This window comes from Corella eumyota, chromosome 1 (assembly GCF_963082875.1).
Source record: "Corella eumyota chromosome 1, kaCorEumy4.1, whole genome shotgun sequence".
In the NCBI taxonomy this organism is placed as follows: domain Eukaryota; kingdom Metazoa; phylum Chordata; class Ascidiacea; order Phlebobranchia; family Corellidae; genus Corella; species Corella eumyota.
In genome coordinates this window covers 7,536,063-7,551,991 of record NC_137490.1, presented here as the reverse complement: position 1 = coordinate 7,551,991, position 15,929 = coordinate 7,536,063, and the positions used below count along the sequence as shown (strand labels likewise).

The following is a 15,929-nucleotide window of genomic DNA, read 5'->3' as shown; positions in this document are numbered from 1 at the left end:
AATTCTTGTTAGGCAAAAGTTAAAATTAACAATTACTATATAGGTCCTATAGCCCTAACTAAAGGTTGTATGTGTTGAAGTGTGCACGATGCCGCTGGCAACTCTTTCTTTGGATTTTTAAGTACAGCAAATTCTTGTTTACAAATATTTACTTAACCGTAAAGTGGTAGACTATTATCTTACATAGCAACCCCCCGTTTCTAATAAAGCTTTAATTTTTGAAATAGCTGTACATAATTTAGGTTACAAACTCCAAGTTTGCCAATATTATAAAATTCCTGTACTAAATAAACCCTTTTTTAAATACGTGCTTAAAAAAAGTTGCCCTGGTAGTTTTACTGTCTTATCAAAAGTCCAAACAAGAACTACGATTGTCCAGAAAAGAAGAATTTTATGTTTATTTTTGAATGTCAACTTATTGGTGAATTTAATTGGCCCAAGTATATGAAGAAGCTAATAAGTGTAATGAAAGTCTCGCAATACCTTTAAGGTAAAATAAATCGATCGGTGCTTTTTTAGTTAATAAAACTAAATTATAAAACTACATGTAAACGATACATGTAAAGTAATCTGGCCTGCTTATAAACCAGTTTATTAAAAACCACCATCTACCCTTATGAATGGCTTTATAACGCATACGATTTTGCCAAAAATAGATCCGCACAGAAAATTAAGCCGACGGTACACATTTTATTTCGAAAATATGAACTCCTTTTTAAATCAAATTCAGGGATTAAAACATTTTTAAAGCTTCTAACATATTATTTGATACGAATTTTAAATAATAAATCTAAATTGACCATTATTTTTATATGATATTATAATCTGGAGAATACAATTAGCAAAAGATAGCGAAAAAATGTATTTTGTTATAGCAACGACAAGAATATATTTCTAGTATATATTAAGCAATAGAAATTGATTTTTTACATTATAAGCAAAATGACTTATTGTTAAATGCCTTAAGGAAAAATTTGTCTTTTATAGAATATGAATAGGGAAGTTAAGGGAAGTGATATCACAATCACTGGTCTGACTGAAGTTAAGCTACAGCTATTAAGTTTGTAATGTAACTATAAAAAATAAGTTGGGCTTATATACTAGGTAATTTTCAGGACATTTTTTTTAATTTTTACCTATGTAAATCGTAGATTTGAGTTTTAATGTTTAAGAATGTCGACTGAAGCAAACATAGTTAAAAATATTAAAGACCTTTGCTATAAAAATGGTAGAGAAAAATGCCCTAAAGAAACAGCAAAATGGTTTCACAAACTTGGATTGATATATTGGAAAAAAAGCCCTGATAAAATAAGCTTAATTCGATGTGCAGCATTGTTAAATGCTGCCATTGTAAGAAATCCTGAAAACGTGAATGAAGTTCAAAAAGATCTTCGCAAATTCTGTAAATATCTGCTGCAATTGTCATTTGCAACAAATAAAGAAACTGAGCTATTGGTTGCTACAGCTGCTATATCATACCGTTTTAAAGTAATGAGATATGAAGTTAACGAAGCATTAAAAATAATACCTGTTCTGCCCGATGACATTTCTGAAGAAGAATTTTATTTGGAAAAAAGAAAAAAAATACAATTAATGTATAACTTGCAACATATGATATGGGTAAAGTACATAGAAATCATGAGTTTTTTAGGAAAATACTGTGAGACTGTTATGGGACAACTTCCTTGTCAATATGCTTTAATAGGAATGGGCTCTATTGTACGCAAAGAAATTACCCCTTATTCTGATTTTGAACATATAATAGTTCTTGAAGACAACATCATAGGCTTACCAAATTATGAAAATATAAGAGAATATTTTAGATGGTTTACAGTTATTTTTCAAGTGGTTTTGATTAATCTTGGGGAAACTAATTTGTCAAGAATGCAGATCCCAGGTCTGAATGGTCCCTCTGGCTTTCACTATTACGATTCGTTCACGACGGTTGGAATATCATTTGACGGCATGGTGCCACAAGCCTGCAAATTTCCGCTTGGAAGACAGTTTACAACTGTTAACAACCCTTTTATTCTTGAATTAATACAACCTATTTCGGTAATGACAAGTTTTATAGGAACCGATGTTGATCTTAAGAACGACTACCATTTATCCGATATGTTAACCACCGTGTGCTATGTGGGAGGTGATATTGAAACTTACTACGATTATGTAAAGTCTGTTTTATGTAAATTGGTAACATTTACAAATAAACACTTCCAACAATCCATGAAAAAGCAACTAAACGCCCTAATGCGCCAATTTATAATTAAAAACCAATTTTGGATCATCCATTCTGTAAGCAAGATCAACGTTAAAAAAATTATTTACAGAAATTACACAATTTTTATTTCGCTATTAGGAAAAGTACACGGCATTCTAAAACCTTGCGGCTTCTACATCGTGAACACATTATTATCAAATGAAAAAATAAACTTCAATGATTGGTTAAAAATCGCATGCGAAGCTAGATTAAGAGTTTACATGGCAAAAGAATCACAAAATGATATAATACAACACACTGACATGTTTATTGAAGTTATTGATATGATTGGGTTAAAAAGCCTTACTGAGTTTTTTCTTATCCTTGAAGCTTTACTAAGTAACTTGTTTGAATTAAAAAACAAAATTCGGCCCAACATTTTTCTAATTCCAGGAGTATATAATCTACTTAGGCAATATCAAAGCATTACTGATTTGCCGCTAAAATACAGCCCCAAAAAATACTTGATGGCAATTTCAACATTTCCAAGTTACCACTACAAAGATATTGACTTACTAAAATACTTTTTAGGATTTTGTGTATTTAGAGTTAACGATCAAAAGGATGCGGAACACATTTCGTTTTTAAAAAACTCACCATCAAGGTTGCTGAGTATAGAAAATAATAATGCATTATATGAAAACATAAATATGAAACACTTTTTTCTAGAATTTTGCATTTTTAAAACGAAAAATGTCACAAATTTGAACAAAATAGTTTTTTTTGAAATCACATTGCCCAAAATGTTGTATCCGAACGATGAGGTAACGGGGATCCGCTTTTTCTGGTTAGCGAAAGCCAAATTACACCTTAATGAATGGAACGAAGCCATAACACATTTCCAAACGTCCATTAAACTATGTCAACAGATGCCATCTGAGGAACAAAAATTCTCCAGTATTTTAATCTGCCTATATTTTATAGCCTACAGCAAACATGAACTAGGTCACTATGAAGAAGCAATTTGCGACTACAATAGTGCAATTTTATTCTATCAAAAAGTAAAAATAAAATCGGACTTTCAGCATGATTTGTTTGCTACAATGAAATATGGAATTGGGTTGGCCAAACACAAACTAAAACAATACCAAGGAGCAATAAATGATTTTTTATCAGCGCTTGATATAAGAGAACAAATAACAAAGGAAAAAACAATTGAAAAAGCGAATTTAAATTATTCACTTGGCAAATCCTTGTTTAATTTAGCTCAATACAATATGGCCCTAGTTTATTTTAAAACCTCATTGGCGAGACGAAAGGGTATATCCGCGATACTAGATGTAGTAGGAGACGTTAAAGCTAATGATAGCTTATGGATTGGAATAACTAGGTACCGACTTCAGCAATTTACAAAAGCTTTACTTGATTTACAAACCTTTTTCGAATTACAACAACAAAACTATGGGTTAACTGTAAGTGAAGACATAGCTATGTACCATCATTTTACAGCGGGCTGTAAACGTAATTTAGGTCAGTTTAAGGAAGCAATTATGCACTCGAACATTTCTTTAAATTTTTATCTTCAAGCGCCAAAAAATGCAAAAAACAACTGTATTGCTGGTTGTTTCTTTTATTCACTCGGCGTATGTAAATATAAACTTACTCAATATGAAAACGCTTTACAGGATTTAAATCAATCACTTAAATTGCAACAAAATGTAGACATTACAAACACTGACACTTTTGACTGTTACCTTTGGATAGGACTCTCGAATTATGAGTTAAATAAATGGAAAGAAGCTATACAGAATTTTCAAGCTTTAATAAAATGTTTAAGGCACGAAAGAAACATATTAATAAAAAACAAGTTTTCTGCAGAATGCTTTACTTGGATGGGACTAACTAACCTGAAACTACAACAACCCGAAATTGCGATACAAAACATGCAAAGAGCACTAGAAATATATCAAAATTCTACATTAGGTAAAGACTTTGATAACCGCATTAATGACTGTAAGAAATGGGTTAATACTTTACAGGAATTCTTACTTAAAAAGGAAAAAATCCATTATTTTGTTTACGAAAAAGTTTAAACCAGTAATGGCATTTTTTGTACTCACTTATGTTTTACCAAATTGTTTAAAGACATACAATTAAAGATTAAATATATAATAACAGTAGTAACCTTTTTTACATTTATTTGAAAAAATATTTTTTAAAGTATTTTTAGTTAAAAAAAATAAAAAAATATTGTTTTGTTTTCTATTTGTTTTAATGGTAAATTTTTACAATTTTTTGAGGCAAATTCTCTATATAAAAAAAGTGTTTATAATGGGTGAAATTTAATCGCATTAAAATACTACTATCACTTTATGTTATTTACAAAAGTATGTAAAAACTACAAAGAAAAATAAATGAAGCACAAAAATTGTAAAAAAAATCCTTTTAGAAAACAAACATATTAATTATTTTTTATTGAAAAACTAAACATTACTTTAAAATTTTCTAAGTTATAACCTCTTTTACCTTTAATTGTGACGACTTGTTGTTATTTAACCAAAATCTCTTTAAAGGAATATAATTTTTTACCAAAAACGTTATTTTACCAACAATAAGACATTTTCTATTTATCCCAGCTTACCCTAACTCTCTTCTTGGAAATGTTCATTTTTATTTAAAAAAAAATGTTGTCCTAAAAGTACAAGTAATTCCTTTAACGAAATGCAAATTTAAAAAATACTTCTGTGATCATTTTTATAAGAATGAAATAATATGTAATAGCATTGTAGATATTGCACTGTGTAACGAATTTTAATTACGAACTGTCTTTAGTTATTGTTGGTTGATACAAGATATAGAAAATTCTGGGTAATTTCTTAAAAATAAACACTGAATTTAAGTTAAATCTAAATCCATGTATATATATTAAGTGGTGTCTGTTAAGAAAACGAAATTGCCGATCTGTTTTTTTAAAACGAACATTTGACCTAAATAAAAATAGGAAAGAAAAAACATGATTTAATACCAGAAAAACGAAGTTAGAATTCCCATGTGAAAAGAGTTGTAAAATATAAACCGCAAATTTGCTAAACAATAGTTAAAAGCATTGGAACATATTATTAAAATAGGAAGACAAAATACACCAAAGCGAGTCAGCAAATAAATAACAAATCCATTTTAAATCAACATCAAAAAACTATTCGTTTATAAAATGTAAAGTTAGCTTATGCAGATTTATCCAAAGTAAGTTACAACTACATGTAAACTGAAGAAAAATTTGTCAAAAAGCCTCATACAGTATTATTTACAAATTTTTCATAAATTTACAATATTTCCAAATAAGATAAAAAAAGTTTTAATTTACCATTTGTTTTATTACTCTTAAATCCCATAGTGCAGTATTGAGAAAGTGGGCAATAAGAAAGATAGTTTATTTTATTTTTGTGGCATGGTCACGCTAGGTTTTATAGGTGTTCATAGGTACCCCTACTTGACTCCTGCCTGCATGTTCCAATACAAAATGCTTGTAAGACTCACATCTACAAATCAACTAAATTAGTTTGTTATTAGTTTATTTAAAGAAAAAGAACAAAAACGCAAAAAAACGTCATAACTGGCAGAAAACTTTTAATAATTATTTATCCTCGGCCAAAAACTTCCCATCTCGTCTTTATTTTTTTATAACACAAAATCTAATATAATTTTTTTTCTTTATTTACTACCCCGTTTACATATTCCCTCATTATATTTGGAGATTTAGGCCAACTGTACTTTGGTTTATAGCCAAAATGTTCACAAACTTTTTATTTGGAGACAGTAAATCGTGTGCAGGCCAGTTTGGCTGTGCTTGGCGTGATATTAGGCTAAAATTAAAAAAAACAGTTTTATTAAAAATGTTATTCATAAAATATTTATTTACTTGCATTGATTCAACTTTTTTATTCATGTATTTACCCTTAGAAAGGTCCACTTCACGACCTAAACATAAAGTAACAGCAGTTACCCCAACCCAGTCTCGAGTTGCGTTATTCCAACCCTTATAACCAAAGAAATATTCATACAAATATTGGTTATTTTTTCTAAAGAAAAAGAATATCTCTTTTTTTTTGAAAACCTCTGAACTTTTTCTAAATGAGGATCAGGGTATAAGAAATATCTTATGTCTTTTTGTAGGTAAAACTACTATTCAAAAAAATTGTTACTTGAAAATAACTTTTTTACCGAATATATATTCCAAGGAAACTGAAAATTACAAAAACGACTTTTACTGAAGGCTAAGGTCAAATTCTTTAAGAAAATTAAAGCGAGCATTCAATAAGAGAGTTTAAAAAAAAAATCTTGTTGTGGTTTAGCTATTCATTTAATAAAATGGTTTTTATTAATATAAGGTAGTTTAGTCAAAAACAAATCAAAAATTTGAATAATTACAAATTTTTTAATAAACTTAAAAACCATATCTTTTAGTAAGCTGTGGTGGTACTCGAACCTGAGACCTTTTTGACACTTATTCAAAGTCAAAGCAGTGAACAACTGAATTTTGTTTACCTGCATACACCAAGCCACGTTTCCAACGTACATTCTAGTTTGTAGCGCCTCTGGTGGAATCGGAAACTCTATCACTTTAGTCGCAAGATGATCCAATAGAATCGATTTGGTGACCTTGTCATCTTCGCCATAAATGTTAGAACCTCTAAGTGCACACGTGACCAGTTTCTACAAAGTATTATGAAGTCAATAGTATAGACCAAACGCATAAAAAGATACGTCACATGTCAATTTCCCATCTGTTTTTTGTTCCACTCCAGTACAAGCTCCTCCGCTTCCTTTTTTGTGCCCCAAATGACGTCACAGAACAGTAAGAGTAAATACTGTCTTCACGACCGCCCACTAGTGGTTTTATGTCTCGATTTGGTCCGAAAGTCTCGATAGAGCTCGTGTAGAGACTTCCAGCATGTTTATTGTTCCTATATGACGTCAAAATGTATTAAACATCGGCCTGCAGTAATTCACCATTTAAGTTCAAGAACAAAAAATCTATGTTGTTTATCCAATATACAAATTAACATCACTTATGAAGTTACAATGCCTACCCCCAACATTTACTTTCCATAATTTTGACGAGGAATTAGATCCTTGTATTTAATGACACTGACCATATGTAAGACCGCGTGATATTCTTGTAAGGCTGACATAAGACTACTACGATCTGTGATGTCACACTTGATCCATTTAACTTCTATGTCAAAATCTACGAAAATTAATAAAAAAATATAGAAAAGTTTAATAAAAAAAATCCTAATTAATTAATCAATTGACAGTTATCCCTTACACTTACCTTTGCAAAAAGTCTTTTATTTTTTCATGACGTCATTGGTAAAACGTTAATCTAAAAGTTTTAGACGGGTAACATCATCGATGTTATATTCACAAATAATTTTAACGAAATGGTTTCCGAGAAAACATTATTTCTAAAGATTAAATTAATCTGATGATATTACTTGTAATTGGTAATCTGTACAACTTTGTAAACTTTCAATTTCTTAACTTTTAAGTTATATATTTAAATGATATTACTTTTATTCATTTATTACTTTTTATCATTGATTTATTCATTTAAATAATATTACTGGCTTATTTACAAGATTAAGTCCTCAGTTTTAAAAGTAATTCAACACCCCTTAACTAGACTTTTTATAATTAACTAGAACTAGAAACTTGCTTTGTTTTTTGGCAAACGTACAAGCTTAAAGCACGAACCATGTTTGTTGCTAAAAGGCGTGTGCGGTGAGCATATGGAATCACTTAACTCGTTTCTGTGTTTCTTGTTCTATTTGTTTATTGTGTCCTGTTTCTTAACAGTACCTGAACTTACATGTTTATTTTTCCAAAACACGATACATATAATTTGCTTCCGTCCAACGTGATATAAATCAGTATTGAATTTTTCTGAATTATTCATTCTTAAACCTTATTAAAATTTTTCAAAGCCCTTTTATGTCGGTTTTGTTTTTTTTCTTAACACTAGACTATAATTTCTTTCTAAAAAAAAATTAATTAGGTTATTTAAAAAAAGGGGTTTAATATCCATTTCATTGTAACCGCCAGTTTGTCCCGTTTATACAATCGTACATTTTTTATTTCTGAAACCTTTTCGAGTCTTTCATACAGGTCTATGTCCGCAAGTCTTAATTTGCAGGTTATATCGACTTTGTTTCACTTTATCACCGCCATTTCCCCAAGTTTTGTTTGCGGAAATCCGCACTTTTCTCCGATAGTATATCCTAGTATTTTTCTCTAGAGTAGGAAATTCTTGTTTCGATTTTAAAGCTTGGTCTGTTTGATGCGCCTTACACACTTGTTTTTTGCGTCAAACTAATATTTTGCGTTTCCATACTAAAATGGCTACTCAAAACCTATCTTTAGACGTGTACATTCACAAATGAACTAAGGTTTGTTTGTGTTCAGAATTTAGCAATGTGCACACAATGCTGCTGGGGACTTTTGCTTAGGCTAACTGCGGCTAACCCCTTCGTTAGCTTAGCAAACTTCGTGCAACTATTAAAGCTATATAAATGGCACACTCTAGTACCACTAAATTAAAATATGTACTAGTGCCTAGGTTGAATATTTATAAGCGTCGGGAGTTTAAGTTTTGGTCACCTAATATGCATAAGCCCTATTTTGGTTTTCGTTGTAACGAAAGTAGCAGTATGATGAAATTTGTCAAATAAGGAATTGTAAATGTTTGTTTTTATTTTGGGTGATACCCCAACTTTCTTAAAAGTAGAAAGTGGTTAAAAAGTTGACTGTTACTTTATACGTTTATCCTCAATGTTAATCTGTGTTTACCTTAAGCAATGTTAAACATAATAGATGCCCAAATAAGCTTTTAATCTAAAACGTGCTGAAGGTATTGAATTGGCATTAAACAGTCAAATTAACAAACAAGTATCTGGTCTGCTTATAGTCATTTATTGAATATTATTGTGTTCGTTATGACCAAAAATAGGTATTCCTAAATTTTTAACCACATTTGTCAATAGTTGGTCAGTTGTCAGTCTGTCAGTTAGTTATGTTTTTTAGTTGTAACCTGTTTCTGTCTGCCTGTTAATATTATAAAATAATATAATTTATATTCAATTATCAGATTTTATATTTATTAAACATAAATTAAACTTCTATATTAAACTATGGCTGGTAGTTTTTGGCAAAGCTCTCATTTTAAACAGTGGTTATTGACCGAGGAGTTTTTAGTTCGTGAGCGAAGTGTGGATTTACAGCAACTAAGCCTAATCGAGTATCAAAAAATCATGATGTTTTTTGCTAATGTTATACAAGCTATTGGCGAACAACTCAAAGTGAGGCAACAAGTCATTGCCACTGCCACTGTTTATTTTAAAAGATTTTACTCAAAACATTCCCTTAAAAGTTGTGATCCTTTATTACTTGCCCCTACAAGTATATTGCTGGCTGCCAAGGTTGATGAATTCGGGCCAATTTCAAATTCCCGATTAATAGCAGCTGCAACAAATGTCGTTAAATCAAAATTTTCTTACGCCTTTCCGAATGATTTTGGTTATCGCATTGGCCATGTTTGGGAATGTGAATTTTTTTTACTCGAAATGATGGATTGTTGTCTGGTGGTGTTTCATCCATATAGACCTTTACTCCAATATGTCACAGATTTAGGTTGGGAGGAAGATTTACTAAGGGTGGCATGGAGAATTGTAAATGATTGTTATCGAACCGATGTTGTACTCCTTTTCCCACCTTTTCAAATAGCTTTAGCCTGTCTACACATGGCATGTGTTGTACAAAACCTTGAAAGTAACCATAAAGTAAAGCAATGGTTTGCTGAGCTCAATGTGGATTTGGACAAAATAATCGAAATAACTGCAATGATTTTAAAACTCTACGAATTGTGGAAAGTGTTTGAAGAAAAAAGTGAAATGGGTGCGTTGTTGAAGAAAATGCCTCGTGCTGTAGTTGCTCCCCAGAGAGATGATAAAATAGATCAATCTGGAAGCAATCAGCCAATGTCTGGAAAATAACTCATCACACTTCCAAAATTTTTATATTTTTCTTTATAATTGTATTTCAAAGAAAAATTTTATTATCACTAAAAGTTAAATGTTTTGTTTAAATGTGTGAATTCATTTTTTCCTTTTCTTTAAACTGCTGCAGCTGTTATTGCCTTTTTTATGTCTTTTTGTTGTAATATTTACACTTTAAAGGTGTCACTTCTCTTACTACATCCCTTTAAGTAACATTTTTTTCTATTTTTGTCATTTTAGAAATAGTAGGATTTAAAAATTGTGAGAGCAAAACTTAGTTGAAGTAAAAAATTTTGATTAAATTATTTAAAATGCAGGTAAGTTTTACTTAATAGAGTAAATAAATTATGTTAATTACAGTCTGCAGTCTGTAAAAAAATAATTAAGTTGAAATTATCAATTGGAAAATTATAAATTAAACTAAAAATGATTTAATGTAATATCATGTTAGCCATAATTAACTTTATATAGCCTACTTAAGTGTTCAGGCAAAAAAATTTGTTTTGCTAATAAATGGTTTTTAAGATAAAATCACAATTGATTAAACCTTTTATTTTTAGGATATAAATGAAGATACAGAATGGAATGACGCCCTTAGAAAACATGGAATTATTCCTAAAAAGGAGCCACCTCCACCCCAAGTTGAAGAAGTTGACCAAACTGAAATAGGTGGGTCATAAGAATTAAAAAAATATTCTATTAAAAGAATCTTGGGTTTTGCTTTTTGTGGTGATTGTATATTTCTCAAAAGACAGTTATGTGTAATTGTTGTGCTTCCTTCAGTGGTATTTATTTTCGATTTATTCTTTAAGGAAATAATTATGAAGATATGACGTTAGATGAATTAGATGAATTCGAAGACGAAGAAGATCAACAAGTTATGGAAATGTACAGGTAACCAATCGACATACTTACTAGTAATTAAAATCACAAATAATTTATGTAATCAACTACTCAACAAATTTGAAAGATCTTTTTTAAGTTTTTATGGTAATTAAAAAATATGTCCTGGGTGGGTTGAAAAAGAATTATTTTTTTCAAGATTGCATAACATAATTTTAAGACATTAAAAATAATTTTGTAATTTAACATCGAGTTACTATTTGATTTTTTGTTAGACAAAAAAGAATAGCAGAGATGAAGGCTCTGCAAATGAAGTCAAAATATGGCGATGTCAGGGAAATATCAGCTATCGATTATGTTCAGGAAGTAAACAAAGCTGGAGAAGGAATTTGGGTTATTCTTCATTTGTATAAACAAGGGTAAATAAATTAATTTATGTCATAAAAAGTATTTTTATGAAATTGCCACATGAAAAATTTTTTAATAACCAAAAATTTTTTTGTATGTTTTTCTCTGCCTAACTGTATTTTTCTTGTGTTTTAGTGTTCCATTATGCAGTTTAATTAATCAATTTCTGGTGCGTCTTGCTGCCAAGTTCCCGACAGTTAAATTCCTTAAAAGTATATCAACCACTTGTATTCCAAATTTTCCTGACAAAAATGTGCCGACCATTTTTATCTACAAAGATGGTGAATTAAAACAACAATGGATCGGACCTATTGAATTTGGGGGAATGAACCTCAAAATAGAAGGTAGGGCATTATTTGAATAATAAACCAGCAAACATAAGTTTAAATAATAAACAAGAAAATTTAAAGACTTTTACCAGACTGACCCCTTACATTTAACTAACCCCTGACTTATTTTTAGCTCTTGAATGGAGACTACATAAAGTCGGGGCAGTTGTAAGTGACCTCGAAGATGACCCCACGCCTAAAGTTCATGACGTTATGACATCATCAATTCGGGCCTCAACCCAAAAAGATGATTTTTCAGACGAAGATTATTAACCTCAAATGTAAACACAAATGGTTGCACAACTTATACACCAATCAAAAACTTAAGTCGAATTTTAAGTAGTACTTGAGTGTTAATCTGAGTTAACTCATATTTTATTTTTGAAAACTTGCATTTACATTTTGTGGCTATTTCTTTTCTTATTTAAAATTTTACACCATTTAAGTGTGCAATTTAAATTTTATAATTAAATCAAAATCAAGTAAATTATCGTTTTAAGCTACTTAAAATCACTTCTTTTTAAATAAACCTATTTATACAGTATATCTACTTCAATTTTTTTACTGTTCTGCAGTTTAACAAGTTTACAAATCACAGAATGCTTTTCAAGCAGAATTTTTTAAATGTTATGTATTTGTTTATGTTGTTGGTATGTGAACGTCGAAATTTGTCAATAAAATGATTGCCTTGAATATTTGCCAAGCTCTTTTTTCGCTGTAGCCAAGCGTAAAAATATGCAGTCAACCATCTAGTTTAGAACATATGCGTAACATAACACCGTAGGCTAGGTTGTATTTTCCTGCTTGCACTAGATAGCGACTTAACATGTTTTTGATATACCTAGCTTGTTAGTTTTCATGTTATAGTAATTGTTGTAGTTTAAAACCATAAGACTAGAAGCATAGCACGGTGATGTATAATTCTATCACCTATTTAGTTATATAACCGCCTTCCTTAGCCTGCTAGGCGTTAAAAGTTTAGAGATTTAAAAAAAAACAGCCTGTCATATAAAGGGGTTATTAACATACTTTACCTGTGTTATTTTACACGGTGACTTTTATTTTGGTGTTGGGCTAGTGATGATCTCATTTGTGTTTGGATTTTTTGTGCTAGGTTGCTAGAATAAAAGTTAGTTAAAATGGTCACGTATAACTTGCTAATCAAGGGTGCGAAACAAATCGTTCAAATATGCAACAAGCTCGAGGAGATGTTAATAGGAAAGGAAATGGATAATATTTCAGTTTTGGACAGCGACAAACACGACCTCGCAATTTTAGTTGACAGGTAAAAACTATTGTTTACAATCATTTTTTAATTACATAAAAATAATGTTAAAATGCATTTTTTTTCTCATATTTTTCCCCATACAAAAATTGCTGTTTGCAGAAAAATGTGACTTTCTAGATTACATATATTGTGCCTTTAAAGCTATTTAAATTGCCACGTGCACGAAGGTCTGCCATGTTCTTTACCTAAATACCGGCATTGCATAAACAACAATAAAAAACACTAGAGAATAAAAATGCGTAGTACTATATAGAAAGGGAAATATAGCCGCAATAGGCACCTATTCTCAAGTCATCACGGAAAAGAATATATCCATTGACCAAATAGATCGGGTGTTTGACGCAAAGGGAGGCTGTGTAGTACCCGGTTTAGTAGATGGGCATACACATCCGGTATCGGCTGGAGATCGTGTGCATGAGTTTGCTATGAAATTGGCTGGAGCAACGTATATGGAAGTTCATAAGGTTAGTAAGTCATAATTCTGAGATATGCTTATTACATATTTTTTTCAATTTTTTAAGTAGTTAGTTTCTTTTTGAAAGGCTGGCGGGGGGATTAATTTTACTGTCGAGCACACGAGGAAAGCAACCGAAGATGAACTATTCGCCTTTTTTAAAAAAAGTCTTTTACGGTACGACAAAACCCTGTCTTTATTAATGTATAGTGTAATAAACACCAACAAAAATAATAAAGGGAATAGTAGACTATGGGTTGTTATTTTGTTTTGTACAATGTTGTTATTTTGTTTTGTACAGGATGATTAAATGCGGCACCACACTGGTTGAATGTAAAAGTGGGTTTGGACTAAACACTGAAACCGAATTAAAAATGTTGAGGGTCATCGAGCGAGCCAGAAACGACGACACAATCAAAATAGACATCTTTACCACATTTTGTGGCGCACACTCAATACCAAAGTAAAATACATGCATACTTTTTGCATGCTATCTTATTACTTCTCAAAATGCTATTTAGGCACACAGTATTATATCAATTAGAAAATAAACTTTTATATTTCCAATTAATTTTTTTTTTAATTAAATTTCCAATGTGTATAAGTAAAATGAAAACCATTATGAAAAATATTATTATTTGTAGGGGTATGACACCGGAAGAGGCAACTGATGACGTCATAAATAATCAAATTTCTGCAGTAAAATGTGAAATGGATGCGGGTAGGCTACATGTGGACGCAGTCGATGTGTTTTGCGAAACCGGAGTTTTTGACGTCGACCAATCGAGGAGAATCTTACAAGCCGGAGTTAAAGCTGGAATGGCGATCAACTTTCACGGGGATGAGCTTAGCGCCATTAAATCGGCAGAGGTAGGATTTGAAGTTGAATTGTACGCAAGTACTTTTACGAACCATAATATAGAACTGTTATGCATTGCAGTTAGCGTAACATATAGCATTCTGTCATTTTTTTCCATATCAAATTAAGGGGATAGGTTTTTATATTTTTTATTGGGGAAAGGTGTGCTGTTATGACGAGTTTATGCTATTCGTAAACACCGGGCTTAAGGGCAAATAGTGTGGCAATGTTTTTTTTTTCATTTTGTCATTTGAACACTTTACCCTATATATTGCTTAATAGCGCTACCTAGCGGTCGATAATTTCTCTGATCTAAAAATACAGCTTATTCTTTTTAATTACTTTTTCATTTTACTAATATTTTTTGCAATACGTTTAATGAACTGTAAATATTTAGATGGGTGCAGCACTAAACGCACGAGCCATTAGTCACCTCGAGGAAATATCGGAAGAAGGAATAACAGCAATGTCAAAATCAAAATCAGCAGCTGTCATTTTACCAACAACAGCTTACATATTACGGTAAAATTGTTCACACTGTTTGCGGCTTTAACCGAAAGCTGGTATGTTTTTAAATATGTGCTTCGTAGCATTTAACATTAAATGCCATTTTATTAATGTAGATTTAAACTTTCATTTTAGTTTAAAACATCCGCCCGTGCGAAAAATGATTGAACAAGGCGTTCCTGTGGCTTTGGGTTCGGATTTTAATCCCAATGCATTCTGCCTAAGCATGGTAGGAATACAAATAATGTATTTAATTCAGAAGTTAAATCTTATGTGAATATAAGACTCTGGATCATAAGAATGATGTTTTGTCTTGCAGCCTGTGACAATGCATCTGGCTTGTGTTAATTTTAGAATGACGCTGGCAGAAGCGCTTACCGCTTCTACGATTAACGCCGCTTATTCGCTCTCAAAATCACATTCCCACGGCAGTATTGAAGTGGGAAAAAGGGCAAATTTGTTGGTTATTGATGCTCCAAAGTAAGTTTAAATTTTACAAGTTAGACCACGAATATGTTAACAGAAACACAATATTTTAACGTCGAATTTAAACATTTAATTTAAGATATAAAAAAATAACCATTTCGTATACTGAATCAAAACCAATCCACAATAACGGTTATAACATCCTTAAATTAATATGAATTTTAGGTGGGAGCATCTAGTTTACCAATTAGCCGGTCATGATGAAATCATAACTGCTGTTACATGTGGCGGTGATATAGCGTACCAAAAAACAACCTAACATAATATTAAGTTTTAACTTTTTCATACAAAGATGGAAGGAAGATGGCAACCTACTTGTTTTAGTTGCACGCACCCTACTCAACATAGTATAATAATATTTAATGTACGAACTGTGTTCAGCTTTGTTTTAACGCCATTTTCATTTAGGTTAACTAATAAAATGTCTTATAAATACTATAAGTTAACAATAGATATGCATTGACTTATTTTAGTTAACAAACAAAAAGAATTCTTGTATAA

At 30.9% G+C, this 15,929-nt stretch overlaps 3 protein-coding genes across 3 annotated transcripts; all 3 read left to right on the top strand.

Annotated features, from left to right (window-relative positions):
* The first annotated feature begins 9,352 nt into the window (after positions 1 to 9,352).
* LOC145764156 (cyclin-C-like) lies at positions 9,353 to 10,281 on the top strand. Its single transcript, XM_082575751.1, has one exon. It carries the CDS (start codon positions 9,391 to 9,393, stop codon positions 10,249 to 10,251), a length of 861 nt encoding a protein of 286 aa, XP_082431877.1. The 5' UTR covers positions 9,353 to 9,390; the 3' UTR covers positions 10,252 to 10,281.
* Positions 10,282 to 10,442: 161 nt separating this feature from the next.
* On the top strand, positions 10,443 to 12,469 carry LOC145764157 (phosducin-like protein 3). The gene is made up of 6 exons (XM_082575752.1): positions 10,443 to 10,571; positions 10,815 to 10,923; positions 11,067 to 11,148; positions 11,373 to 11,516; positions 11,641 to 11,849; positions 11,968 to 12,469. Exons 1-6 carry the CDS (start codon positions 10,566 to 10,568, stop codon positions 12,105 to 12,107), a joined length of 690 nt encoding a protein of 229 aa, XP_082431878.1. The 5' UTR covers positions 10,443 to 10,565; the 3' UTR covers positions 12,108 to 12,469.
* Positions 12,470 to 12,973: 504 nt separating this feature from the next.
* On the top strand, positions 12,974 to 15,752 carry LOC145750434 (putative imidazolonepropionase). The gene is made up of 9 exons (XM_082566475.1): positions 12,974 to 13,119; positions 13,376 to 13,586; positions 13,665 to 13,753; positions 13,878 to 14,039; positions 14,221 to 14,446; positions 14,833 to 14,957; positions 15,078 to 15,171; positions 15,262 to 15,422; positions 15,594 to 15,752. Exons 1-9 carry the CDS (start codon positions 12,974 to 12,976, stop codon positions 15,685 to 15,687), a joined length of 1,308 nt encoding a protein of 435 aa, XP_082422601.1. The 3' UTR covers positions 15,688 to 15,752.
* The last annotated feature ends 177 nt before the right edge of the window (positions 15,753 to 15,929 follow it).

Excerpts from the sequence above, each read along its gene's own strand:
- LOC145764156 (XM_082575751.1), top strand. The coding sequence starts at position 9,391 with ATGGCTGGTAGTTTTTGGCAAAGCTCTCATTTTAAACAGTGGTTATTG.
- LOC145764157 (XM_082575752.1), top strand. Across the intron at positions 10,924-11,066 it reads AGTTGACCAAACTGAAATAG|GAAATAATTATGAAGATATG; the intron begins GTGGGTCATAAG and ends TTATTCTTTAAG. Across the intron at positions 11,517-11,640 it reads CTTCATTTGTATAAACAAGG|TGTTCCATTATGCAGTTTAA; the intron begins GTAAATAAATTA and ends CTTGTGTTTTAG.
- LOC145750434 (XM_082566475.1), top strand. The coding sequence starts at position 12,974 with ATGGTCACGTATAACTTGCTAATCAAGGGTGCGAAACAAATCGTTCAA. Across the intron at positions 13,587-13,664 it reads CGTATATGGAAGTTCATAAG|GCTGGCGGGGGGATTAATTT; the intron begins GTTAGTAAGTCA and ends TCTTTTTGAAAG. Across the intron at positions 14,447-14,832 it reads GCGCCATTAAATCGGCAGAG|ATGGGTGCAGCACTAAACGC; the intron begins GTAGGATTTGAA and ends GTAAATATTTAG.